The 27,388-nt window shown below is 44.6% G+C and overlaps 1 protein-coding gene across 3 annotated transcripts; it reads right to left on the reverse strand.

The window, feature by feature from the left end:
* Positions 1–1,716: 1,716 nt before the first annotated feature.
* Positions 1,717–27,228, reverse strand: LOC115544446 (sodium- and chloride-dependent GABA transporter 2). 3 transcript variants are annotated; one of them, XM_030357447.1, is made up of 16 exons: positions 26,031–27,034; positions 23,602–23,695; positions 11,590–11,786; positions 11,191–11,325; positions 9,642–9,782; positions 9,412–9,493; positions 9,005–9,137; positions 8,295–8,429; positions 8,113–8,216; positions 3,964–4,088; positions 3,710–3,822; positions 3,487–3,624; positions 3,280–3,382; positions 3,074–3,174; positions 2,600–2,770; positions 1,717–1,984 (listed from the first exon to the last, which is right to left on the reverse strand). In XM_030357447.1, exons 1-16 carry the CDS (start codon positions 26,056–26,058, stop codon positions 1,856–1,858), a joined length of 1,929 nt encoding a protein of 642 aa, XP_030213307.1. In that variant the 5' UTR covers positions 26,059–27,034; the 3' UTR covers positions 1,717–1,855. The 3 variants fall into 3 exon arrangements, 2 of the variants coding, with proteins under 2 accessions (XP_030213307.1, XP_030213363.1); XM_030357503.1 differs by lacking the exons at positions 23,602–23,695; positions 26,031–27,034 and adding an exon at positions 27,125–27,228; XR_003976910.1 differs by lacking the exons at positions 1,717–1,984; positions 2,600–2,770; positions 3,074–3,174 and having other exon boundaries at positions 3,487–3,565; positions 26,031–27,035.
* Between the last annotated feature and the right edge of the window lie 160 nt (positions 27,229–27,388).

A 27,388-nucleotide genomic window follows, 5' to 3' on the forward strand; every position in this document is an offset into this window, starting at 1 on the left:
TGATCAAAATAAAATCCTTGTTTCGCCGAGGTTGACCGTTTTCTTTCCCCGCGCCTCTTTCAAAACCATCCTCCTTCAACATTAAACTGCTGAAAGTTGAGGATAATCGACCTTGGTGGTTGTCCTGTCTTTGGCTTCGGCGCCAGGGCTCGGTGGCTCGTTGAATCTGAATGTCTGTTTCGATTGAAAGCTCGTCTTTTAACCATTTGTCAATAAACACCACGACCAATCTGCTTCTTAGCTCTGCATCTTCTGGAATGCCGTATATTTGCAGGTTGTTCCGCCTGGATCTCGATTCTAAGTCATTCAGCTTATCCATCATTATTTTCCGCTCCTTTAGTATGTCCTTCATTGCACGTTTTGCGTCAGTACTCCAATGCTGGACTTCTTCAGTGTGAGTCAAAGTGGCGTCTATCTTATCATTTTGTCCTTCTACGTCTGCGTTTATTTTGACAAGTTTCTGGTTAATGTCCTCCTTAAACTCAGCCAGTTCTTTTTTCACTTGAGTGGTGATGTCGTCTTTGACAGTTTTCAGGTACATTTTCAGCTCTTTTTGCATGGCTTGGATTTGCTTGCTAATGCTATCTAAGCTAGCTTGCATGGTAGCCATAGCCGTAGGTTCAGTTAGCTCCGTGCGTCAACAACCTGGCATCCTTGATTGCAGCGAACAAATATTTTGTAACTGTAACTTGCGTATGCAAGTCCTTTAATTTACGTGTCAACACTCGCTATATATTATTTATAAATATTAATTACATAAATTATAAATTCCAAAACTTTCCTCCTTGAACTGAACTCCGGTGCATTCCGACATTACCGGTAATGCTTGAAAAAACTGTATTTTTTTTATAAACTCCGGGTTTGCAAACTAATACGGTAATCCATTTGGATGGTACACTGGTACGTGCAAGTCATAAGTTGCAAATCTCCCAGCTTTCTTGTGGCATTTGCGGAGGCAAATGCCACAAGGTCGTAGTAGCTTCGACCTTGTGGCATAGTAGCTTCCCGTTTCTCATTGGCTAGTCATTTTTATTGTTAGCTACATAAGCCTCTTTGGCAAACAAGCTTGAAAACAAACAACACAACTTTACATTGTATTGTACACACAGCAAGACCGTGCAATGCATGACCGGCATAAAGTCGCAAAGTAATCAAGTGTGTAAAAGCATTTAAAATCTACATTAAAATGACCAACGTGATACAAATACAAAAAAATAAATCTCTTTACGGGCGCAGCCATTTTTGTTGACGAGTACTATGTTTGGCCTCACTGAACTCGCTCTACTTTCAAAGAAACAAGATACTACGACCAAAGGGGGCGTGCCTCATTGAAATGCCGCAAGAAAGCTGGGAGATTTGCAACTTGCGCGTACCGGCGTACCATCCAAATGGATTACAGCATAAGTTGTTGGTGCTTCCTTTTATGTGTAGGGACCCTAGTCATGCTACTGCAAAGGTTTGGTGCTATTTTTTTAGCAATATTAGTGGTTAAAAAATGCCGATTTGGAAGCAAAACTCACCACCCCAAGCTAATAACATGGAAGCCAAACATTGCGCCGGGCAAACTCTATACTCGATTTTCGATGAAAAAATAATCTGGAGGGGTTATTTGATGGGTTTACGTGCCAAAATAAAGACCCTGGGATCAAAAATTGAACCCAGGGTCTTTGTTTTACTTACTTACTTGTTACCTTATTTCTCTGAATAAAAAACATATTTAACCTTTATCACAACAGCATATCACAATTTATTCAACAGTTTTAAAATAAAGGCATTGCCATTGTACACACAACATAAAAAAAATCTGTAAAAAAAAAAGTCTGTTAAAAATGGTATCACTAATTTCTAGTATGATTCAGCGGTTGGATCGGCTGGAATTGGTGCGCAGTGTGTGTAGCTCTGTGAAGGTCTGGAACACCTCGTGTTTCTTCTTGGTTGGCGGAGATGGTAGGTCCTTCGCTGGCATGCACAGCGCTGTGACTCTCTGGTGGAAAGCATGCCAACAAACATTCCTAAGCAACCTATTCATAGTTCTTAAATTTGGCTATGGTGTCCTAGCCTGGCTCTGCCCACCTAAGTACTTCCTCTCAATTTTAATTTCCCTTCATTACTACGTCTGGGTCTGCAGTATGTTAGTGGGTTTTCTCTGTCAAACTTTTCTGCGTCCAATAAGCGAACAGAGGGAGTGGCTGAGAAGAATGGCGTTAAAGTCAGCGCTCGTTGACGGACATCTTCACGAACAGTGTTTGGTATGTTTACAGCCTGCGCACAACTTGATTCCCGGCCAAACGTTAGCGATTGGTTATGGCAGATCCAGAGTGGCACTGGGCAGATCCAATAGTTTTAAACTTCAACACACACCGTAAATGAGTTAACGTTTCTCAATTGAGTAGGTCCAGACTCTCTCTGTGCAAATTAAATGAAGTACGAGAGTCAGGTAGGACCAGGCTAATGGTGTCCAAGATAATTCAACAATAATATTTTGACTATTAGCTAGTTAAATATCTTTGTTCTTAATGCTCCATTATATAACTTGCCCTGATGCATGAAAACTCTTAACTTTATCATAAGAGCAGAAGGTTCTAAAGCATCATCATACCTCGCTTAGTGAGCCAGGAGTGACCGTCAAGGCGTAGAGCATCCAGAGCGGAACCAACATGGTCGATGAGAGAGTCAAGAACCCGCCGATGACGTAGCCCCACCAGGGGTATTCATATTCGTTGTTAAGCTTCAGAGGCGTATATTTCACCAAAGAAAAGACCAGAGTGCACTAAAATGAAATCAGACACAGGTTTAGATGAAGACTTTAAAAGTGCTGATGGTACTTCTATTTCAGTGTTATTCACGCTTGTTTATTTGTTGGTCATTCTGCAACATTCTTGGGATTCCAACCATGAATAAGGTGGAATTGTTCAGAATGTAAACGAGGTGTTGATGAAGTTCCCACGATGAAACTACAATGAGTGCTAAAACCCAGAAGGTTGTTAAATAACCAGTGATAAAGTGCATATAAGAATATACATATTTTTATTATCTTAATTTAGTTTAATGTATTCATTTTTAATTTACTCACAGTGCAGACCGCTGGAGTAAGGTACTGCCAACAGTATTTCATGAAAGGCCAGGGCCGGTAGCCAATCATATCCTGTATATTATCATAATGACGATCTGAACCTAGAAGAATAGAATGACTTATGTAAGCAATTCATTCAGCCACATTATTTACATGTATTCTGAAGAACATTCTCTCAATATGCAGTACACTTCATGACATCTCACCATATACCCAACCCACGCATGCAGACTGGAGAATCGCAAAAAAAAGGAGTGTCATTCCACTGCAGGCATAGTGGTCAAATAACAGAAAAACATACAGTCCGCCCTGCATAAAAAAGAAAAAACATTAATGCAAACACAACTTCCACAATGAACCCATCAGGGTCATCTTCCTAAAAAAAATATGTATTTAAAGAAAATGTCCCTCACATCTGTGACCATCAAAAGACCAATGAGGAAGCTTCCAACACAGAGGGCGAGCAAAAGGAGTTTACGCCGAACACCAGTTCTGAAGATTGAGGGATACAGGTCTGATAACGCAGTCACCAAAGACTCTTGGTTAACAAACTGAAATCCAAAGAAAGTCATGATGGATTACATTTTCAGAGATATGTTGTGCACGTTAAATGAATAGACGGCTCAAAGATTTTACCTCACTGTCCAAACCCAGGAAGATGATCATAATGAAGAAGGAGACGGCCCAGAGCTGAGGTACAGGCATCATGGACACTGCACGGGGGTATGCTATGAACACCAGCCCAGGACCTGGAGGTGGTTCAGTAAGAATCTCATTCAATAGGCTCAGGCATACAGTAGAAGTTCACAGTCAGCCTTTGATTTACATTACCAGAACGCCCTGGGCGGCATACAAGATGACAGATATTACATTTATCGAGCATTTTTTACCTGATTCGGCTACCATGGAAATATCCACGCCCTGCTCGTATGCCATGAAACCAAGCACAGAGAAGATGGCAAAGCCAGCTACAAAGCTGGTGAGGCTGTTCAACAGGCACAGATAGATACAGTCTCTGTGAAGATAAAATACAAGTGTCAGTTTGAACTCAACTCTAATAGAGGCAAGTACATGCTTTTGAAAGACACAAACAACGGCTCTGGTATATAATATAATCATCCACATTTGACAACAGTTTTGGAACTGTTGAGAGTCGAGAGATCCCTACATTATATGTGAAAGTACCTGTACATACAGGTTCAACTTTTGTAACACATCAATGGTTTTTACTATATCCGAGTATGGGTGGAGACCAGTTTAAAATGATTTAGATAATGCTGCATATCATCTCATCTCATCTCATTTTCGTCCCGCTTATCCGGGTCGCTCCCCGGGTCGCGGGGGGAGCAGATCAAGCAGGGCGGCCCAGTACTTCCCTTTCCTGGGCCACATTGACCAACTCTGACGGGGGGATCCCGAGGCGTTCCCAGGCCAGTGTTGAGATATAATCTCTCCACCTAGTCCTGGGTCTTCCCCGAGGTCTCCTCCCCACTGGACGTGCCTGAAACACCTCCCAAGGAAGGCACCCAGTGGGCATCCTTACCAGATGCCCGAACCACCTCAGCTGACTCCTTTCTAAGTAAAGGAGCAGTGGCTCTAATCCTTCTCACCCTATCCCTAAGGGAGACGCCAGCCACCCTTCTGAGAAAACTCATCTCGGCCGCTTGTACCCTCGATCTCGTCCTTTCGGTCATCACCCAGCCCTCATGACCATAGGTGAGGATAGGAACGAAGATCGACCGGTAGATCCAGTGGCGTAACAAGGCAACGACGGGCCCGTATGCAGGATAATAATAATAATAATAATAAATGAAATTTATATAGCGCTTAATCTGGTACTCTAAGACGCTTTACATATTGGCCTATCAAAACTATGTAAGACAGACTAGGAATAAAAGAAAAACAGAGGTTAAACATGAAGAATAAGGTGGGAGTTAGGTGGGGAAGGCTAGTGTGAAAAGGTATGTTTTGAGGGCAGATTTGAAAGAAGAGAGGGTTGGAGAGACTTTGATGTGGGAGGGGAGTGAATTCCAAAGGGTGGGGGCAGCAACTGAGAAGGCCCGATCACCCCAAGTCCGTCGCTCAGTCCGTGGAACTTGTAGCAGGTTGGCAGAATTGGACCTGAGGAATCGGGAGGGGGCGTGGTGATGGAGGAGGTCGGCAAGGTAGGGGGGGGGCTAGGCTGTTGAGGGCCGTGTAGGTGATGAGTACGATTTTGTAGTTAATTCTGTGTTTAATTGGAAGCCAATGGAGTTCACGGAGGACAGGTGTGATGTGTTCTCTGGAGCGGGTACAAGTGAGGAGGCGTGCAGCTGAGTTCTGGACATATTGAAGTTTTTTGAGGACTTTGTTGGTGGTGCCGTAGAGAAGACCATTGCAGTAGTCAAGCCTGGATGAAATAGGATGTGGATGTTCAAGGCGTGGAGTCCTCAGGGTTTACACACATGTTCAATAGGATGTTCAAGGCGGGGAGCCCGCCTTATCCACCACAGCAAGGACAGGGTGGGGGGGGGGGGGGGGGGGGGGGGGGGTTCGGAGCGATTGTTGACGGGGGGGGGTATGGAGCGATTTTTATTTTTTCTTTGGGGCCCCTCATTGGCCCCGGCCCGTACGCGCCGGCATACCCTGCTTACCGATAGTTACGCCACTGGGTAGATCGAGAGCTTTGCCTTGCGGCTCAGCTCTCTTTTCGTTACAACGGTGCGGTAAAGCGAACGCAATACCGCCCCCGCTGCTCCGATTCTCCGGCCAATCTCACGCTCCATAGTACCCTCACTCGCGAACAAGACCCCGAGGTACTTGAACTCCTTCACTTGGGCTAAGGACTCATTTCCTACCCGGAGTAAGCAATCCATCGGTTTCCTGCTAAGAGTCATGGCCTCAGATTTAGCGGTGCTTATCCTCATCCCAGCCGCTTCACACTCGGCCGCCAGCCGATCCAGTGAGTGCTGAAGGTCACAGGGCGATGATCCAATGAGGACCACATCATCTGCAAAAGCAGTGACGAGATCCTCAGAACACCGAACTGCAACCCCTCCCCACCACGACTACGCCTCGATATCCTGTCCATGTATATCACAAACAGGATTGGTGACAAGTCGCAGCCCTGGCGGAGACCAGCACCCACTGAGAACGAAACTGACTGGCCATTGAGGACGCGAACACAGCTCTCGCTTTGGGAGTACAGGGATTGGATGGCCCTGAGGATAGACCCCCTTAACCCCATACTTCCGCGAGCACCTCCCACAGTTTCTCCCGGGGGACCCGGTCATACGCCTCTTCTCCAGATCCACAAAACACATGTAGACTGGATGGGCATAATCCCAGGCCCCCTCCAGGATCCTTGCGAGATTGAAGAGCTGTTCCGTAGTTTCCAAGTCCGGGGCGAAAACCGCATTGTTCCTCTTCAATCTGAGGTTCGACGATCGGGCCGAACCCTCCTTTCCAGCACCTTGGAGTAGACTTTACCAGGGAGGCTGAGAAGTGTGATACCCCGGTAATTGGCACACACTCTCTGGTCCCCCTTTTTTGAACAGGGGAACCACCACCCCGGTTTGCCACTCCTTTGGCACTGTACCCGACTCCCGCGCGACAGCCCCTCAACACCCAGAGCCTTTAGCATTTCTGGCTGGATCTCATCAATCCCTGGGGCTTTGCCACTGCGGAGATGTTTGACTACCTCAGTGACCTCCACCAGGGAAATTGACGACGAAAACACCATCAACCTCGAGCTCTGCCTCCAACATAGAGGGCGTGTTATTCGGATTCAGGAGTTCCTCAAAGTGTTCCTTCCAACGTCCGACAACCTCCTCAGTTGAGGTCAACAGAGTCCCATCCTTACTGTACACAGCTTGGATGGTTCCCCGTTTCCCCCTCCTGAGGTGCCGGATAGTCTTCCAGAAACACTTTGGTGCCGACCGAAAGTCCTTCTCCATGGCCTCTCCGAACTTCTCCCACACCCGCTGCTTAGCCTCCGACAATGCAGCAGCTGCAGCCCTTCGGGCCTGTCGGTACCCTGCAACCGAGTCAGGAGTCCTCCAGGATATCATATCCCGGAAGGCCTCCTTCTTCAATCGGACGGCTTCCCTGACCACCGGTGTCCACCACGGTGTCCGAGGGTCTACCGCACCTTGAGGAGCATAAGACCCTGAGGCTACAGCTAGCCACCGCAGCTTCAGCAATGGAGGCTTTGAACACCGCCCACTCCGGCTCAATGCCCCCAACCTCCACAGGAATGCCAGAAAAACTCAGCCGGAGGTGTGAATTGAAGATACCTAGGACGGGGGCCTCCTCCAGACGTTCCCAGTTCACCCGCACTACTCGTTTGGGCTTACCAGGTCTATCCGGAAATTTCCCCCATTCCCTGATCCAACTCACACCCAGATGGTGGTCGGTTGACAGTTCCGCCCCTCTCTTTACCCGAGTGTCCAAAACATGCGGCCTCAGATCAGATGACACGATCACAAAATCGATCATTGATCTTCGGCCTAGGGTACTCTGGTACCAGGTACACTTATGAGCACCCTTATGTTCGAACATGGTGTTTGTTATGGATAACCCATGACTAGCACAGAAGTCCAATAACAAACTACCGCTCGGGTTTAGATCAGGGAGGCCGTTCCTCCCCAACACGCCTCTCCAGGTGTCTCCATCGTTGCCCACGTGGGCGTTGAAGTCACCCAGCAGAACTACGGAGTCCCCTACTGGAGCCCCATACAGGACTCCATTCAGGGTCTCCAAGAAGGCTGAGTACTCTGAGCTGCTGTTTGGTGCATACGCACAAACAACAGTCAGAGTTTTCCCCCCTACAACCCTTAGGCGCAGGGAGGCGACCCTCTCGTCTACCGGGGTAAACTCCAACACCGCGGCGCTCAGCCGGGGATTTATGAGTATCCCCACAGACAACCGTTCCCTCTTGTTCAGATGGTGAAAACTCCTAACGCTACCGTTCAATTCGCCATTGGAAGTCCAATTATCTTTTGCAAACAATGTCACTGGATACACAATTTGTTAATCGATAAATAATTAATTAAATGTACCTGTAGCAGTTGTTGCTGTAATTGTTGTAACTCCCTAAAGCGGTCAAAACACCAGTGCATATTCCATAGGAATAAAATATCTGGCTGCCAGCATCCAACCATACCTGCAAATGAATAAAGGAAAAAGCTAAAAGTCGATTTTTAGTTTTGTGGAACCATTGCTTGTGTTATCATGGTCCTACCTGTGGATCCATGAGTCTGGACGGGTCAGGGTAGAGGTAGAAGATGATCCCGTCTTTAGCCCCTGGTAACGTCAGGCCGCGAACCAGCAGCACAAACAGCATCAGATACGGAAAAGTTGCAGTGAAATACACTATCTGAGAAGGAAAACGTATATGAGAAGAAAGTGTATAGGTAAATATTAGAGCTGTCAGTTAAACGCGTTATTAACGGCGTTAACGCAAACCAATTTTAACGGCGTTAAAAAAATTATCGCGAGATTAACGCAATTATTTTATTAAAAAAAAAAAAAAGAGTTTCTTTTTTTTTTCTTTGGCTCAAAACAAAGAAGCAGTAGCCTGACTGCTATGTTCAAATGACATTTGTTCAAAGCAGTCGTTTAATTGCACTATAGGCTCTTTTTTTGTATCGTCCTGTTTTGATCAGTATATGCCAATGTTGTTATCAATAAAAAATAATTTGCACAAGGCAAGCCGATGCACTTCACCATGTTGATAAGAGATTTAAAATGAGAAGAATTATGGGACAAAAAAATCATGGGATATTTAGCAAAGAAAAATAATTTGCGATTAATCGCGATTAATCGTGAGTTAACTATGACATTATTGCGATTAATCACGATTCAATATTTTAATCTCTTGACAGCTCTAGTAAATATATTATAATAAACCATATATTCTGCTATATGACATCATTGGTGATTCAACCATACCTTTCCTGTCGTCTTCACCCCATTCCAGACACAAAAGTAACAGATGACCCAGGCAAGCAGTAGACAAAGGGCAAGATCCCAATGCACATTGCCAAGTTCCTCAATTCCACCTGACAAACCTAATATTCTTCTCCTGTTAAACAATCATAAGTTAGACAAAGCCAAAATGTGGCATGCATAGACCATTTGACGGGAAGAGATGAAAATCTAAAACATTTTCTCCTTCATAGAGGCACCCTAAAAAGTACTTTACACTTAAGCTTTCTCTATAGTGGGATTCTACAGTGTATTGCATCCATATTTTCTCAAATAACATGATATGGGTGTTGACCCCCAGGAACCCTTGTGGCTTCCATGTGCACACCACTGCAAATACATTTAATCGAATTATAACTCCTTCAACTTACTCCCAAAACTCTATGACAGAAGATGTGTCCGTCAAGATGTCTCCTTCCGAGGTTCCATTATGACCATGCTCAAAACAGGTTTCTGGTTAATAAAAAAGGAAATGAGGGGTATTACATTGTCCCTTAAATAACAAATCAATGAAAATGTATGGCATGTAATACAGGTGTCTAATAGAACAAATAAAATTTAAAAAAAGTAAATAAATAATAAAGACAACATAAATGTGAACCTGTGTTCCAACTGTTTCCACAAGTCGCCCAGGGAAGCTCCGCATGGAAGGAGAAGAAGAGAAAGAGAATGGCCCACGCCAGGATGACAATGTAGTACACACCAGTGTACAAGACCACCACTTGATTACCGAAGCCTAGGCCTGTCAGGAAATGGTCACAACCACACACATATTACAGAAATATTTAGCTAATTTTCAGCTTGTAGATCCAGCTGCTTTATCCTTTTCTTCCTCTGGTTTTGTTTTGGAAAGCATGGCTTGTGAGTTACAAATGTAATTTTATATTACATTTAAATATTGAGTTAATTTACATATGGATATAGCCAATGTAAAACTAGCTATGAGTAGCTATGGTGTTTCCTTAGCCACAGCCTACGAGCAACTAAACGATGTCAGATAATAATAATAATAAATAATAATACATTTAATTTAGAGGCGCCTTTCAAGGCACCCAAGGTCACCTTACAGAGCACAAAGTTATCATAAATCGTTTAAAAACAAGACATTGTGGAAAAATAATAATAATAAATAAATAAATTAAACAAAAACAGGTGAGTTTTGAGTTGTGACTTGAAGGTTGTAATGGTGTCTGACTGTTTTATGTGTGGGGGGAGGGAGTTCCAGAGCCTGGGTGCTGAACAGCTGAATGACCGGGCACCCATTGTAATAAGTCGTGATGTGGGGATACATAGTAGTCCAGCAGAGGTTGAGCGGAGGGAGCGGGAGGGAGTGTATTCTTGGAGGAGGTCGCAGAGGTAACTTGGGGCTAGGTTGTGGAGAGCTTTGTAGGTGAGGAGTAGGGTTTTATATTGGATGCGGTAGTGTACTGGGAGCCAGTGAAGTTGGATGAGGACAGGGGTGGTGTGGTCAGATGATTTGCTGCGGGTGATGATCCGGGCGGCTGAGTTCTGAATGATCTCACCGGACTGGTGAGTCCGGTGAGGAGGGCGTTACAGTAGTCTATGCGTGATGTGACAAATGAGTGAACTAGGATTTCAGTGCTGGATTGGGTCAGTGATGGGCGGAGTCTGGCGAAGTTGCGGAGGTGGAAGAATGCAGTCCGGGTGATGTTGTGAATATGGGGTGCGAATGAGAGGGTGTTGTCCAGGATGACGCCGAGGCTCTTGACTTTGGAGGAGAAGGGTACTGGGAATCCATCGATGATTATGAGTGGAGCTGGGGTGTGTTGTGATTTGGTGAGGGTGGATTTGGAGCCTAAGCCCTGCTTAGATATTCAGCGTTCCTGATCCATCGACAACTGTGGACGTGTACTGGTGATGCAGACACACAGATGGTTTGTACTGGTAAATACATAGATTGTTGGCTTTTTCCTTGTTCAATGCTTCCTTTACTATCCCACTAACTAGCACAAATGCTGTCCTTGAGGAAAGAAATAATGTTCCTGTGTGAAAATGTGTTGAAAAACTCTCACAGTATGATTTGGGGGCCCATTCTGCTAGAGACGAGATTCTTGTACGCATTCGTTAAATACTTATCACTTTGATTAGGATTAACATCTCACACACTAAGAGCGTGAGGCCAAATATACCTTGAAATAGTGGACATATCTTTTTCCAACAGGTGATTCCCCCCTGGCTAGTGTACTGGCCCAAGGACGTCTCCAGGAAGAAGAGGGGGATCCCACAGGTGATCAGAAACAAGATGTAAGGTATGAAGAAGGCCCCTGTGAAAGATGGTAACAAAATATGACATTCATCAATGTAATGATCTGATCGGTCTTAATCTCAAATACATATTTTCTATGGCAGGGTAGTATTGTGGCTATTGCAATCCTAGAGCAAGATGCTTAACCCCTACACAAATTCAGTGTGTCTTTTTTTTGTGAGCGTGTGTGTAAATGAATAGTTAGACGAGTAGATTTTCTTGATCTTCAGCACATATCAGTAATGCCACTTAGGTTGAGTGAAACAGCCAAATAAACACTTACCACCACCGTTTTTGTAGCAAAGGTATGGAAACCTCCAGACATTTCCGAGACCAACAATGTTTCCAGCCACTGCCAGAAAGTACTGTACTTTATTGGCCCACTGCTCCCTCTCCGGGGGTCTGGTTGGAATGTCCCCACTCTGTACTGCATTCCCTGACTTGTAGCCCTGCTCCATGACAACCTCTCCAGCGCTCCAGCTGGATCACATGTACATGGGTTTGGGGTTTTTAAGGACGTCACACAACAAGGTATAAATCTCGGCTAATTTTTGTGACATAAGATGTGCTATATTCATATTATGGATAGATGTGTTGTTAAAGGATTTGCCCATTTTGATCCGACCCCAGATTAATTGTTGACATTTTGCGTTGTGTATGTCGAGATGTAAAAAGTAAAAAGTATTTAGCCAGTTATGCTCATCATACTTAGTATAATCGAATGGCATCACGTAATTGTTTCTTTATTTATAAATACTGAATACATTAAAAAACAAAGTTCTACAAAAAAACGGATCTTTTGACTTATTCTTTACTATAGAAATGTTTGGTTTTAGTCTAAAAGTGCCTAAAATAGTTGGGATGTATTTATTTGGTTAAAAGCTGTATCAAACGATGAGATCCTTGGTAAATGCATTTTGCTGCAGGGGGCTTTCTTGCTTCCACCAACAAAGGCAGCAACTTTCTAGGTAAGAACCAATGAAAATGCAGCTGGTTCCTCGTCTGTTTGAGAGCAGGCTGGAACTGCCTTGCCTTTATCAATAGTGCCCACAAATGAACAATCCATTCATTTAGAATGCTGTGTTCCTATCAGTTAAAAAACACACCTTTCTACACCTCAAAGACCTCTGCAAATCTCGTTCTGCACTCCGAATACAGAATTATCACACTGCCTGAAACGCACGGAAGTCAGATCACATGCACAGTGCGTGTGTAAACACAAAATCAAAAGTTGGAGAGCTAAGCTACATAGCCATAGGCATTTTGTATTGGACAGAACCAAGCTTCAAATACTGATTCAAACAAGTTTGATTCTTGTTGTTTCTATAGCCTTTTATTTTTGCCTTATGTCTGTCAGGCAATAAACATCGCTTAAATACATTTGGTCTCTCTCCCTCCCCCTCCCCCTCTCCCTCTCCCTCTCCCTCTCCCTCTCTCACTCTCTCTCTCTCTCTCCCTCTCTCTCTAGCGGAAGAGGCAGGGCCAGGCTGAGCCAACATCTGCGCATTTTCCACCTGCATTAATGGAGTTAATTTCTAGCTTTTTAAGCTGCTAGGCGCAGAGCCGGCCCTTCCTATATGCCAACTAAGGGTGCACTCACACTAGGCCATCTGGCCGTGGCCGTTGGCCGTTTTCACACCTAACCGTGCTCAAATGGCCCCATTGTTCTCTGGCCTGCACTCACACTAGGCCATCTGGCCGTGGCCGTTGGCCGTCGCAGCTGTGGCCTGGCCACGGAAGGCTCTTGTACATACGTCATCACGTCGTAACACGTCATCACCAAGCGTCCGCTGCATGGACCATAATAAAGTCTGCCACCAGTCAGAGTTTTAACAACAATGGACAACAACACAGAGAACACACCAACAGTTGAACCGCTAGACGCGATGTTTACCGTTTAATGGGAAAGAATGCTCGTCGCCTTTATTATGTCCGTGATCGTCGCATTGACTACACGTCATCCAGCTCAGGTTGCGTAGCCGTGCGTGTGCGCGTGTCGGCTCATTAGCATCTGTACCGTAGCGGCCTGTGCCGTAGCAGCACACCTCTCCCAAGTGGCCAAATTGGCCCGGCCTGGCCAGACTGGCCACACTCACACTGGCAGATTTGAGCACGGTTAGGTCTGAAATCGGCCACGGCCACGGCCAGATGGCCTAGTGTGAGTGCACCCTTAGTGGCCGCTTAGGGCCCCCGACCGCCTGGGGGTCTCCAAGAGCGCTGTATTTTTTTTATGTGTCTATATAAACTTAGCACAAGAAGTAAGGACATTTGTGATTGGTAGATTATTTCTCTGTGGTACAATGCTTTTTGGCAATAAAACCTATACTGTTGGAAAGCCTTGTAGAATGTTGGTGTATTTTAGTGTTCACATTTCTAGTCTAGGAACAGGCCAGTGCCTCTCACACTGATACAAGGTGTTATTTCCTTCATTCCGCCATTTGTTATGTCCCAACAAGGATGAACCAACCTGGTCGTCTGGGACATAGCCAGGGCCATATACCTTATCAAGGGTGAGAGTGCTTATGTTCTCTTGTTATTCACGTTTTCTTTAATATAAAACTCGCCCAACCCTTTGGGTCGGTGAGAAGAGGGATTGACAGCCAAGGAACACGTCTCGGAACTGCTCCTCAACCGCGTCCACTATAGATTATTCAACCTAAGTCTGTATCTCGCTGTATTACATCCTGGAATAAACCATCTATTCAACCCTCTTATCCAACCTGTCAAGTTGCTCTGATTTATACTTCAAGAATTACTACTACGACGGAAAATACACAATGCAGAGTCTATACGAACAGTTGAAAAATAAGCTGAAAACTAACAGCCTGTTTAGTTCCCTTTCAAATGGTGCCCCATTTGTTAGGAACATGCATTTGTGGGATGAGCAGCAGCACTGAGTATGTGGGTTGCGCCCATGAAAAATTTGCCAAATCTTTTCTGCCATTGCCAAACAGGTTATTTTGCTGTTGCTATTGACGCTTGTTTTGAGCTTCTGATATCCAAAAGTGCTGCCAATCAGGTGCCTGATTGGCACCTGATTGTGCAACTTCAAGCTGGTGTTCCGCAAAACCAAGTTGCGGCATTATTTGGAGTGAGCCCTAGTACCCTCTTCAAACTGAAGGCAAAGTTCCATATAACGGGGGATGTCAAAAACAGGCCGCGAAGTGGGTGTCCCAAGAAGACGACACCCCAAGAAGACCGTTTGATCACCCTGTCAGCACTTAGTTGCCAAAGGCTGTCTTCTACAGATTTAAAGTCAAGGTTTGCAGGACGATATGGACAAGTTATGGACTGGAAAAACTGAAATAGGAACTAGTCACCTTTAGAGTGAAGCATTAAAAGTCACACTGCAGTATGCATCTGCTAAATTCAACATTCAACAGCTTTCCTCAAAATTGCCTTTGCACAAAACAGGCAAGTTTACCAACTCCCTGAAAACAAAAACATGAACATTTTCTTGTTCACTCCTTTTCAGTGTATTTTCTTTTCAGTGACTGGTGTGGGCTTGCTTTTTTCTGCAGATCTTCTCAAATCGGGGCTGCAGCTGTGAGACTGCCAATCTAATCTCATTTTCAATGTCCAGCTTGGACCTGTATTTTGTCTTAATCGAGGCAACTGCAGAAAAACCTATCTCACACAAGTAAGACGTGGTAAAAGGAAGGAGTGTGGCCAGAGCTCTCCTGCCTAGCAGTGGGTAGTCCTTTTCCACTCCATCCAAAATGCAGCCAATGTCTTGGACTTAACTGCAGCCTCGTTGCTGAATCAGATGTAACATCAATGAACTGTTCCTCTTCTGAAGTGCTAAAGTCAGCAGCTGGTGTTGCACTGAATGGGTCTCTGATCCAGTCATATTTTGCAGGATCCTGCACTGGGAAATACCTCTTGAAATGCTTTTGTAGGGCAGACAAATGAGTATTCATACATGGGATCAATGTGTTCTGAAGCTTGTTGACTTCGATGAATGATTCCAGGTTCTCAAATTACTCTATATTCCCCTCTTTCACCTGTTGCTCCCACATCTTTAGTTTTCTTGTGAATGATGTGATTTTATCTGCCAGTTGTGGAAGGTGTGTGCTGCTGCCCTGCATCTGCAGATTTAGTTAGTAGTCACTGAGGTATGCAAGTTTCATGAGGAAGTTTCATGTGGGCAAGTTCATTACCATCTTCCTCCAAGAAGATTCTTATCTCATCCCGCAGTTCAGACACCCTGGATAAAACCTTCCCACGCGACAGCCATCAGGACTCGCTGTGAAACAAAACAGCTGTGCAGGCGGATCCCATTACCTCGCACAGCGCGGAAAAAATCCGGGATTTGACGGGTCTTGTTTTAATGTAGTTTACAGTGGCAATGATGTCTGTCATTACATCCTTCAGCTCAGGACTCAATTGTTTGGATGCTAGCGCCTCTCGGTGTATCATACAGTGTGTCCACTGCACATTGGGGGAGACACGCTTGATTAGCGCTTGCAGCCCTCCTCGTTTCCCTGCCATTGCCTGAGCCCCATCTGTGCAGATCCCCACACAGTCCTCCCATTTCAGATCAGCATCTATCAAGTAAGTGTCAATGATTTTGAACAACTCGTCTGCAGTTGCTCTGGTAGTTGCACGTTTGCAGAAAAGAAAATCCTCAGTCAAATCTTCGCCATCAATGAATCTGACGTATGCTATTAATAAAGAGTCTTTGTTACTGTCAGTAGCTTGATCCACCTGCAGAGCAAAACATTTGGCTCGTATTTTGTCATTAAGCTGCTCATCTATGTCTTTTGACATGTCATAAATGAGCCTCGCGATAGTGTTGTCTGACAGTGGAATAGCCTTTAGTTTGCTGGCTGTTGCTTCATCAATCATAGTTGAAACCATATCAATAGCGGCAGGTAGTATTAATTCCTCTGCTATTGTGTGCAGCTTTTTACACTGAGCAACTCTGTACGCCACTTTGTAGGAGGTGAGTTGAGCATTTACAGGCACAGAAGCTGCTTTAGTAAAGCAACTCTGTTGTACACGACAGTTGAGTAGTCGTTTTTGGAAGAAACAAATGGGCTTATCTTTGTGTTCGGGATGTGAAGTCTCCAAGTGGCGTCTTAACTTGTTTGGCCTCATACTGTCAGAAGCTAATATTTTGAGACACAACACACTGCGGTCACTCTTCATTATCCACCGTTGTACTGGTGAAACCGAGGGCGAGATATGCCTCATCATATTTTCTGGTCTTTGTTTTGGTAGTTGAGTAATTTGGTAGGGATTCATCTTCTGCTTTACGTTTACCTGGCAGTACTTTCACAAACTTTTCCATGATTTGCTAGCTAGCAGTGAAGAAAATATGAACCTATAATTTATACTTAGCCTCGCACGGAACGTCCCACCTCGCGCCGCGCCCCCCCCCTGTCATAACTCCGGGCGCCCCCTAGGGGGCGCGCCCCCCAGTTTGAAAACGGACTACACGCAGCCAATCTCCAGTCTCATAGGGCTGCCAGGAGTCCTGCCATGACTGCCCTTCACCATCAGGCCCATTTGCGCTGGTGTCGGCAACACGTGCACTGGAACCTGAACATGTGGAGGAACGTTATGTTCAGTGATGAGTCCAGATTCGGCCTTTTGGTGGAGGCAGTGTGGTGGTGTGGGGTGGCATCTCCCTCAGTGGAAAAACGAGGCTTGTCATCATTGGAGGCAATCTCAATGCAGAGAGATATAGATATGAGATTCTGCAACCAGTGGCAATCCCATTTCTCCACAGTCTGGGACCGAACTCTATCCTCCAAGATGACAATGCTCGCCCCCACAGGGCGGGATATTATCAGAGACTACCTCCAGAATGTGGGAGTGGAGAGGATGGAATGGCCTGCTAGTAGTCCTGACCTCAACCCCATTGAAAACTTGTGGGATCAGCTTGGGCTGATGCCAGAGTGACCAACACAACCACGTTGGCTGACTTGTGACAAATGCTGGTTGAAGAATGGGATGCCATCCCACAGCAGTGTGTGACCAGGCTGGTGACCAGCATGAGGAGGAGTTGCCAGGCTGTTGTGGCTGTCTATGGTTCTTCCACACGCTACTGAGGCTCCTGTTTGTGAATTGAATATTTTTTTTAATTGCCAATATGTATTTTTTCTTCAAACTTCAATCATCCATTCCACCAAACACAAAACAAGTCAATGGCAGAATAAGCTGTTTGGCATTGGCAGAGAAGATTCGGCACATTTTTCATGGGTGCAACCCACATACTCAGCTCTGCTGCTCGTCCCACAAGTGCATGTTCCTTACAAATGGAAAGGGAGCCCTTTGAAAGGGAGCTTTTCAGGCTTTCCAACGGTATAAGATTGATGGCCAAAAAGCATTGTTACCACAGAGAAATAATCAACCAAACACAAATTTCCTTACTTTTTGTGCTAAGTTTATATTTATTTATTATTATTTTTATCTATACACAAAGCAATTTACTTAACAAGAAAGGAAACATTATAAACATAAAGCTCATATCAGTATAAGAAAACAATGGTGGAATTAAGAATTGTCCCATAGACTGAACAGAGGTCTGATCATGATCATGATCATGCTCGGTGTTGCTGAGAGAGCAACAAGCAAGGAACATGATGTTTGATTCAACGCAGGCGCTGGTTTGATCCCTGATCCCAAACTGGCAACCGCGATGATGACGATACGGTACATGACGAAGCTAAACGAAGCTCGCTACCTTTGTCCGACATCGCTTCTCTCCCGCTCGCTCCCCCAGGGCCGGTTCTAGCCCTTTGGTAGCCCTAGGCGAGATTGAGTTTTGCGCCCCCCTGTTCCCATAGCTAGCGGAGCTTTGCTCTGTTAATTAACAATACTATACTAAACAACACTGAAGACGTTATCGTTGATGCCTTTTATTTGTGCTTGAAGGGGGGGCGGGAATAATTTGGTGTTGGCAAATGTGCATGGCCCAAATTGGGATAATGAGAACTTTTTTAAGAAGTAATTTTTCTCTCTTCCTGACCTGGGGTCTCATTTATAAAACTGTGCGTAGGATCGTTACTAAAAATGTGCGTACGCCCAGAAGCCAAGTTTTGCGTGCGCCAAAAAATATTCAGATTTATAAAACACTGCGTACGCACACCTGTACGCAATCTTTGCTTTATAAATCACATACCGACTACAATTGTGCGCAGCTGAATCAGCTTCACGTTCTGCCCTCTACACGCCCCTTTTTAACCATAAATGATCAATGCAAATGACCTCATGAATGCGATCTGCATATAAAACAGACTCAGATGCCGGTATTATGTCTTGTTGGAAACAATGGCAGAAGTACTGAGAAAATCAAAAAAGCGAAATTTCACGGAGGTTGAAGTGGAGACACTTGTGGGTGAGATGGAGGCCCGAAAGGTAGTTTTGTTCGGCGGTCACGGGATTGGGATCGCCAACAACAAAAAGCAGAGTGAGTGGCAACATGTTGCTGCAGCAGTGAACTCTGTCAGTAGCACGGAGCGCACTGTCCCAGAATTAAAAAAAGAAGTGGTCTGACATAGTTACATATTTTTATCTAGCCTACCAATAAATCGTTATGGTCCCTAAATACCCTCTCCCTCCGAATCCTGCCATTTGCATGGTCCGCCAGAAGTGCCATATGGTGCAGCATTACCACGGCGCTCACCTCTGTATTTATAGGGTTACGGTAATAAGACTGACGAGAACGCCTTGGATAATCGGTTTGTAATTACCCACGTAAAATGTTCTTGAACATAACCCCTTTTTAATGCCTGATTTGTCATGAAAAGCATCAAGAGTAACGGACAACGATTGTGATGAGTGTGGCTTGGTTTTTCACGCTTGGGATTTAATTGACATTCGATCATGTGTTTACAGTGTCACATAAAAATATTATGTTATTGACACATGTTGGACAGATGCTTTATTCCATGCAGTCGCGCCGTCAGTGGACAGTATGGAGTGACGGGATTAAATATAGAGAATTTCTTTTTATTTCTATTCTAAGGAGATATTTCTGGAGTTATAACTGAGAAATAACGCAGTGGACTTAAATTATTCTGATTAGGATTTAACGCATGATACGGGTTGAAATTAAATTGATGAAGGGCGATGATAAAACATAATCGTTCTTCTCACTCTGCAATTCTTCGGTCTGACTTCAGTTCACCACCACACCGTCTGTGTCGCCAATTCTCCTTTTCCTCCAAACCATGCGTACGCATGGGTCAGAGTTTGCTTAGGGCTGCGCACATTTTCCCGTCAAGTTGGTTTTTTATAGATCACAATCTTGGCGTGAAAAGTCACGTACGCCAATTTCAGCCCCGTTTTGTGCGTACGCAACGGTTATAAATGAGACCCCTGGGGCCTCATGTACTAAGACTTCCCTGGATTTCATACTGAAACTTGGCGTACGCCAAAACCCAGAAACTATCTTACGCACAAATAAATTCAGATGTATCAAAGTGTGCGAACGCATGGATCCAAGCACGTTTCTTTTGTACATCTCGATCAACGTGGAATTGAGCGCACATGCCGAGGTGCCAAACTCCTCCCTGTCCACGCCCTCATTTAAATATGCAATTTCATTTAAATAGGCCTCTGGACATGAGATTCACCTCTTAATCCGATCACCTGGCACCATGAACAGAGGCGAAAAACGAAACTTCACGGAGTCTGAGCTCGAGATTTTGCTCCACGAGGTAGAAATGCGCAAGCATATGCTATTGGAACCCTGTCAACAGGGATAAATGCAAAACAAAAGAGAAGTGAGTGGGAGTGTGTTTGCGAGGCCGTCAATGCAGTGGGGTCTCAGCAGCGCACACACTCTGAAATTAAGAAAGAGTGGTCAGACCTCAAGTTGGAGGTGAAGCGGAGGGTTTCTGCCCACCGCCGAAGTGTGACCGCAACAGGAGGGGGGACGGGAGTGGGGGAACTCTCCGCCTTCGATTTGAGAGTGGCCGCTTTGATCGGTGACACGGCTCTCACCGGAGAGGTGGGAGCCCATGAAGGGGACACCGATCATCCAAGGTAAATATGCTGAAGTCATAAATGCTGTAATTATACTGGTCATACAATTGGCTGCTTGCAATACACATAAGTCATGCGTAAAGATGCCAGGATATTAAAGACTTTGACTCGTGTTTATTAACTTAATTTTTTTTTTTTTTGAATAGACAAGCAAGGAGAGGGCACGGATTGCTCCGTCGGCCCCGGCACCTCCTTCGGCCCCGGCGTCTCCAGCGCCCTTCGGATTTGACCATTTGCGATGTCCTCTAACAACGCTAACGCAGCCATTTTTAAAACAATTTTCTTCATCCATTGCGCATGCTTTTATAGCCACCCATATAATTGCAAGGTGTGTGAATTGTTCATTAGTGTGTCTCTGATGTGCAAATCACTCTGAGTCATTGTTTTCACCTTTTTTCCCAGTTTCCCAGCGTCACCTCTCAGTGTCGCCAAAGGAACAATAGCTGTAGAAACGTGCGTACGACAGCTCTGGAGCTGGCGTGGGGACCGCACATTTTTACGGTCATTTCATGTTTTGTACATCTGAACGTGAGCGTGGAAAAGGACGTACGCCACGTTTTTGTGCGTACGCAACCTTAGTACATGAGGCCCCTGAACTCTCCAGCTTATCCTTGGTGGTGACTTCAAACTGCTGTCTTTGCTTGATCGCTCATCTAACAGGACTTATGCTCCATCTGTTTTGTGGGATGTTTTGTGCAGCTGACGAGCTGCGACGGCAGTCGCTATCGTAGTTTCCGGTTTCTGCACCACAGATTATTCGATTTGGAACAACACTAATCTGCGCAGTAAGTGAGTGCGGATAGTGTACTACGTTTAAGTGTACTCATGGAAGTATGGTTATCGGAACACAGCACAGGTTGATCAAAATGTTACAGTTGGGATACAGCCATGAACAGAAATCCTGGCTGATTTACATCTCGACAAAGACAATGCCAACAATTAACCTCTGGATCGAACAAACCAGCCAAATCCTTTAAGATAGGAATATTGTTATCCAGAAAGTTATCTGTTAAACCTATGTCTACTCCTAGCCCCTTGCTATTTAGCATGGGGACCATCCTGTGGGGTATTCCACAAAGCCGGTTTTTATCACATAACCAGGTAAGTTAACCCAGGGTTTGCGGTAACCCTAGGTTTCTGTTCCAAAATTAACACGGTATGTTAGTTACTATAGAAACATATGCTCTGAATCAAACCTGGTCGGAGCAGGTTTTGCGCAGGTTAAGTTTGGAACATAACCCGGTTTTGGGTATTTAAACCCGCGTTCACCGCAGATTTCATGTGTTCACAATGGCATGCCCTTTTGATGAGAGGCCTGTTGATACATCGATGTTTGTATGTTTTTATACTTCTTTTTACTTGATCCGCTGACCGCTTGGGAGCCATCCGAGTACATATTTTTTAGAGCAAAAAAGGGTTAAGCCAATCGGGAAAAGGTTGACAGTCGGCAGACTGGATCTTGCCCTCAAATTGTCTTGACCCTGGTGGAGGAGCTGGCCCATAATGCAGGGCGCCCTGGCATGGAGGGGGTACCTAGAGGTACCTCCTCAGAGAGTCAGGGGCCATGTGAGGGTACCCCACTGGTTGAATGTAGGTTTTTCTGTTTTTCTTGTATTTTCGATTTGTCACACATGTGTAACACATGCAAACCGTAACACATGCAAACCGCGTGCGTGCCACAGCGCAAATGTTCCAAATGGTATTTTTTGGTAACTGGGTAGAAAACCTAAAAGTGACAATTCATCAACTTCACAGATCAAGATGGATTAGTGCTTGTAATGGAGCCGCCGGCTACGATCGAACATTCTCCAGTGGACGTATTTCCGTCAAGACTTTTTTATACTTTCTGTTGTAAGCGCCTCTCGGCATAGGTCAGCCAATATTGCTCTTTGTATGATAGGAGGCCGATGAAAATCTTGTTCCGGACGTGGATGGGTCATCTAGAAGGACTGAGATGTGCTCAGCATCTCCAACACTATAGATAAAACTACCATTTGCAAAAAAACAGAGGGCTGCAAATAGTCTGGAGTGAACTGAGAACAGGACCCGATTGGTAGTGTTGTCTATGTAAGGCTCGAGAAGGCTATTTAAATATATTAAAGATTTGCGCGAGAATCTATATCTCTCCAGCAAAAAGTCATCCGATATGCCAAGATGTCGAGCCGTGGTCTTATTAATCGCTCCTGGTGGATTGCACGAATAATTTGCACGCCGATATCATCAGGCCTCTCATCAAAAGGGCATGCCATTGTGAACACATGAAATCTGCGGTGAACGCAGGTTTAAATCCCCAAAACAGGGTTATGTTCGAAACTTAACCTGCCCAAAATCTGCTCCGACCAGGTTTGATTCAGAGCATATGTTTCTATAGTAACTAACATACCGTGAGGTCATTTTGGAATGGAAAACCTACGCAAACCCTCGTTTAACTTACCCAGTTAACCGGCTTTGTGGAATACCTCTCAGGTTTCATTCAGAGCATATGTTTCTATAGTAACTAAGGCCCAATCCCATTTCTAGCCCTTACCCCTTCCCCTTGCCCCTCAATACAGAGGGGTAAAACGTTCCCCTAAGAAATGGGACGCCCCTCCATTACTTGGCTACATCGTCGCTGACTGCTATGTCAACAGAAGCCACGAGTAGGCATGTTTCAGATCAAGCATACGTTGCGTTGCGTTGCCTCACATAACATAATGAATTAGTGGATAAAAACGTCAGAAATGCTGGCGTTAACTTCCCTATGTGATGCGACGCGTCACATGGCTTTAAAAACTCGCTGGATCTCCATTGTAACTCCGTCCGTCTGCTTTTCTGTGCATATGCTCTTTCAAATAAATGCAGACATAAGACACTCCCCTCAACATATCAAAACATTTCCATAGGATAGGATAGGATTTTATTTGTTGTCATTGCACATACACACAGGTACACACAGGTGCAACCCCAAACCACTCCCCAGGGAAACAAAAGGCATGCCATAGGGAACAACGAAACCAACTTACTTAGGAACCAATATTTGGTGGAGTTCACATAAAAAAAAGGTATGAACAATGATAAAAAATAAAACAATCAAATTAAATTTAGCTCGGCCAACACACACACACACACACACACACACACACACACACACACACACACACACACACACACACACACACACACTGGTCTCGTTTGGTTGATACATTCATTAGGCAATTGGTATAATGACAGACATTCAGTGGGCTATTGAGCTCAACACAGAAATACCAAAGTAGAAAACAGACGCAAGAATGAAAAGATTGAACAACGTAAGACTCACTCCCACTGTTTTCTGGCGATCATTTCCGATTTTAGGAACTCATTGTCCCTGGTCCCCCTGAAATTAATGAGCCGTCTGGTCTCCTGTGGTGTCCCTGAGGTAAAGGTGGAAAGGAAATCTTCAGTTTGACAGGCGAGCGACGTAGCCTAGGTGGCAGCTTTACCGATATCAAAGCATTGCGCCGGTATAATCAACCAAGGAATAGTAGTAGTGTAGCGCCCCCCATGCCATGGCTATGAAACTGATATTCTTATTAACCCAAAAGTTAATTGGGACGCTCCCAAGTTCACACTAAACTGACCACACGCTATATGTGGTAATCTACCCGATTTTATGTTTAGTTGTGTTGTAGTGTCTTGTAGAACTAAACCCCTAATGTATAGGAATCGCTGCATGGTAATGACAATAAAAACACATAAGTTACTATGAAAGAATTAACACGTTATGCCCTGTTTACACCTAACCGATAGTGGGCCCCGATGGTGCCCGATGGCTAAATCAGCAGCTATCGTTATAACATCGGCAAATAGCGTGGTTGCATCGGGAAACACCGTTACTCTTCCCGGGAACATCGTTAGACAACGGGAAGAAACGGGAAGAAATGCTCAATGATCGGGCAACAACGGGCAACATCGGCAAAGAACGAACATGTTTGTTAATTTTGGGTCAATCGGGGTAGAATCGGTTACCAGGTGTTGCTATGGGCTAATCGGCTATAATCGGGAATAGAACGGGAGTATAACGTAAGACATCGCAAATCGTTCGGGAATTTTCCTGGGCACATCGGCTATATTCGTTAATCTTCCGCGCTTTATCGTGTTTTATCGTCTTTATATCGGCAACCTCAACACACGAAAGACCCTCGAGAACCCTAGACAAATAACCAGAGTGAGTGACCAGATTGTGTTAAGGAAGACCCTCAATCTGCCACTTGTGTATAAATAGGGGGTGATGGATGGATGTCCTACTTTTATAATTACAGGGTACTTCGCCCATTTAGAACCGGCGTTCTATTATTATAAAATCGCTATTGTAATATAAATAAATATATAAATAAATATCAGTCTAAAACAGTCTCCCCTTTGCCTTCTCCCGAAATGACGCCAAATGACGTCAAATGACGCCAAACGCACTTCGGGTGTCTTCCCTGGCATACATCGTTATGTTATCGTTATAACATCGGGTATGTGTAAATGCTACCCCGATAAATTGACCCGATCATACATTTTTAGCCCGATGTCACCCGAATCACCCCGACTTCCACATCGGTGGTCCATCGGCCATTAGCGGCCATTAGCGGGATGGTGTAAACGGGGCATTAACAAGAAGCATTCAGTGCATCGACCCACAGGTAAATCAATTCACACAAGAAACAGGTAAATCAATTGACACATGAAATCACATGCATTTTGGAAATGTTGAAAGCAAAATGCAGTCCTATGCCGGCACGAACTATTTATCCCCAGGTTGCAGGCCTGTGTCGTCGCTTGGGTACGTGGAGGCCAAAAACAGAACGGCCGCTTCACTCACAGGAGCAAACAACAAACAATCAAATGTACCTTTCACCTCACTTGGCGGAGTGCGTGTGCGTGCGTGTGGAAGCGAGCGGAAAGTCGCGGTCCTCGTGCCGATTGGTCCAACCTGGCGTTTTATCCAAAACGACCGGCAAGATCCTTATGCTGGCGTCTTATCCAAACGACCGGCAAGATCCTTATTTGGGCACACATCCCACTTAACCGCACTCAGGCTTCGCCGCGTCCACGTCTGGATGCAGGTTCAGCATCTCCTGTATACCTCAGAAGAACATCAATACACACGATCACTGATCTGGTGGTTATCTATCCGACAACCTAAACAGTATACCTCTAGTCTATAGCCTAGACAGAGTATTATTGCAGGCATAGATCTAAGCCGGTATAAATGGTTCACGAGCTCGCACTAGCCGTCCGTATCTTCCTGGTTCACCCCCCTTCAGCTGCCGAGCTTCCAACCTTTTAACCCTCCGGTTCAAAGGTCACATTAAGAAAACAACCAAAACGTACATACTCAAATGAAAATAAAATACAGGCCATAGGAAAATAAAACATTCTGCATAATGCATTCAAAATCATTAAACATTTATTAACACCTTTTAACTTAAAGAAAATTAAAGGAAAATATAGCACAGGGCTACAGTAGTAAGCATATCCACTGCACACAAATGTTACTTGAAATCTTAACATGTCATGTCAAGGGTTATCGGATATCTATCTCAACAAATAGCGATAGCGGAACACATTAGCATCGGCTTCTAGTGATTCAAAACAAACTTGACTAGTGAATCAAAACAAACTTGACTAGTGATTCAAAACTAACTTCACAATTAAAAACCGCTCGAAAATAGTATTATTACACCAGTCTGCCGTAATTAAAGTGCTGAAAATACTTACATTTGTGCGTGTCCTTCGCTTGAACCATGGCTGCTGTTTGTTTATTTGGCGATTTCGGTTGGCCACTAGAGAGCGCTAAAATCTTGTATAGTTCAACGGTTATTTACCGTTATGTCATGTTTTATATCGAGCTCAGAGATCGCATTGTCCGTGTATGACTTCGAGCTGAATATACAGTCAACTTTACATCATGAGTCCGAATGATAACAACTAGTAAAAATGCATTTTCGGCCGGATTTTCCTCGAAGCCCTCCCTTTGAAGTGTGGTCCTTGGATAGCTTCGTTTCAAGCTACGTTTTCGCTTCGTTTCAAGGGCTACGTAGCCTTTTGTCTTCGCCCTACCCCTTAACCAAAATGAGAATTGGGACACCCTTACCCCTTCAAACCAAGGGGGAGGGGTAAGGGGGAGGGGGAAGGGGTAGAAATGGGACGCACCCTAACATTCCGTGTTTATTTTGGAACGGAAAACCCTGGGTTAACTTACCCGGTTATGTGATAAAACCGGTCATTGACGAATACCCCTCTGGTGTCACTTTACTTTCTCTTAAGCTTCATTGTTCTTCAAACAAAACATACCGGTTCTTAATATTGGTCTGTACTATGCAAGCCTACTCTACAAAGACCTAGACTGAAACTGAAAACTTTGCAATCTTTTCTCATTGGGAAAGGTTTCTATGACATGTAATTTAGGTAATTATGTCTTATGTGAATTTATTGTATATTGGTTTAATTGCATGTCATGTAATATTTCCAAAACATTTCGATGAATGTAGAGCGATCGGACTGGACCGTGCCCTGTATTCATGTGAATAATAATGGGGTCCTTATGTCACTGGGTGCTACATTTGCTGAAACAAGATAAGACAGTCTACAGCTGAAGTCCACAATATATATGGACGCAGAGCCATTTCCCACAAATGTCAACAAAGTGGAGAGTGAACAGAAAAATGCATCAATACATGCAATGATAATAGTTTTGTACTATGTTGCTTAATTTAGACGCATATATATAAATATATCATATATAGACATTTTCAAAGATGGCAATATACATATTTCTTCTTAGCGATAAAGAAAAAAATATGAAAACCTACCTGTTGCTCCTTGGGTTGACAGCTTGGGTTGAATGAAACCTTGAATCTGATCCCAGAGGCTACGTAAGCGAGCGAAACCTTTCCTCTCATGGAACTAGAAAAACCTGTCCTCTCACTCTCCCTCCCTCCCTCCCTCCCTCCCTCCCTCCCTCCCTCCCTCTTGCTCTCTCTCTCTCACACAGATTCAAGGGCTGTACCATCAGATTGCTTAATTATTAAATATAAGAGTATTGTATAAATACAAATATTTTGATGCACATTATG

This window comes from Gadus morhua, chromosome 1, assembly GCF_902167405.1.
Source record: "Gadus morhua chromosome 1, gadMor3.0, whole genome shotgun sequence".
NCBI lineage: Eukaryota > Metazoa > Chordata > Actinopteri > Gadiformes > Gadidae > Gadus > Gadus morhua.

Bases quoted from the DNA above. Each gene is read 5' to 3' on its own strand.
- LOC115544446 (XM_030357447.1), bottom strand. From the start codon at position 26,058: ATGGTTCAAGCGAAGGACACGCACAAAT. The intron at 11,787-23,601 runs GTGAGTCTTACG...CATGTGATCCAG, and splicing joins ATCGCCAGAAAACAGTGGGA to CTGGAGCGCTGGAGAGGTTG. The intron at 2,771-3,073 runs GTGAGTAAATTA...ATTTCATTTTAG, and splicing joins TTACTCCAGCGGTCTGCACT to TGCACTCTGGTCTTTTCTTT.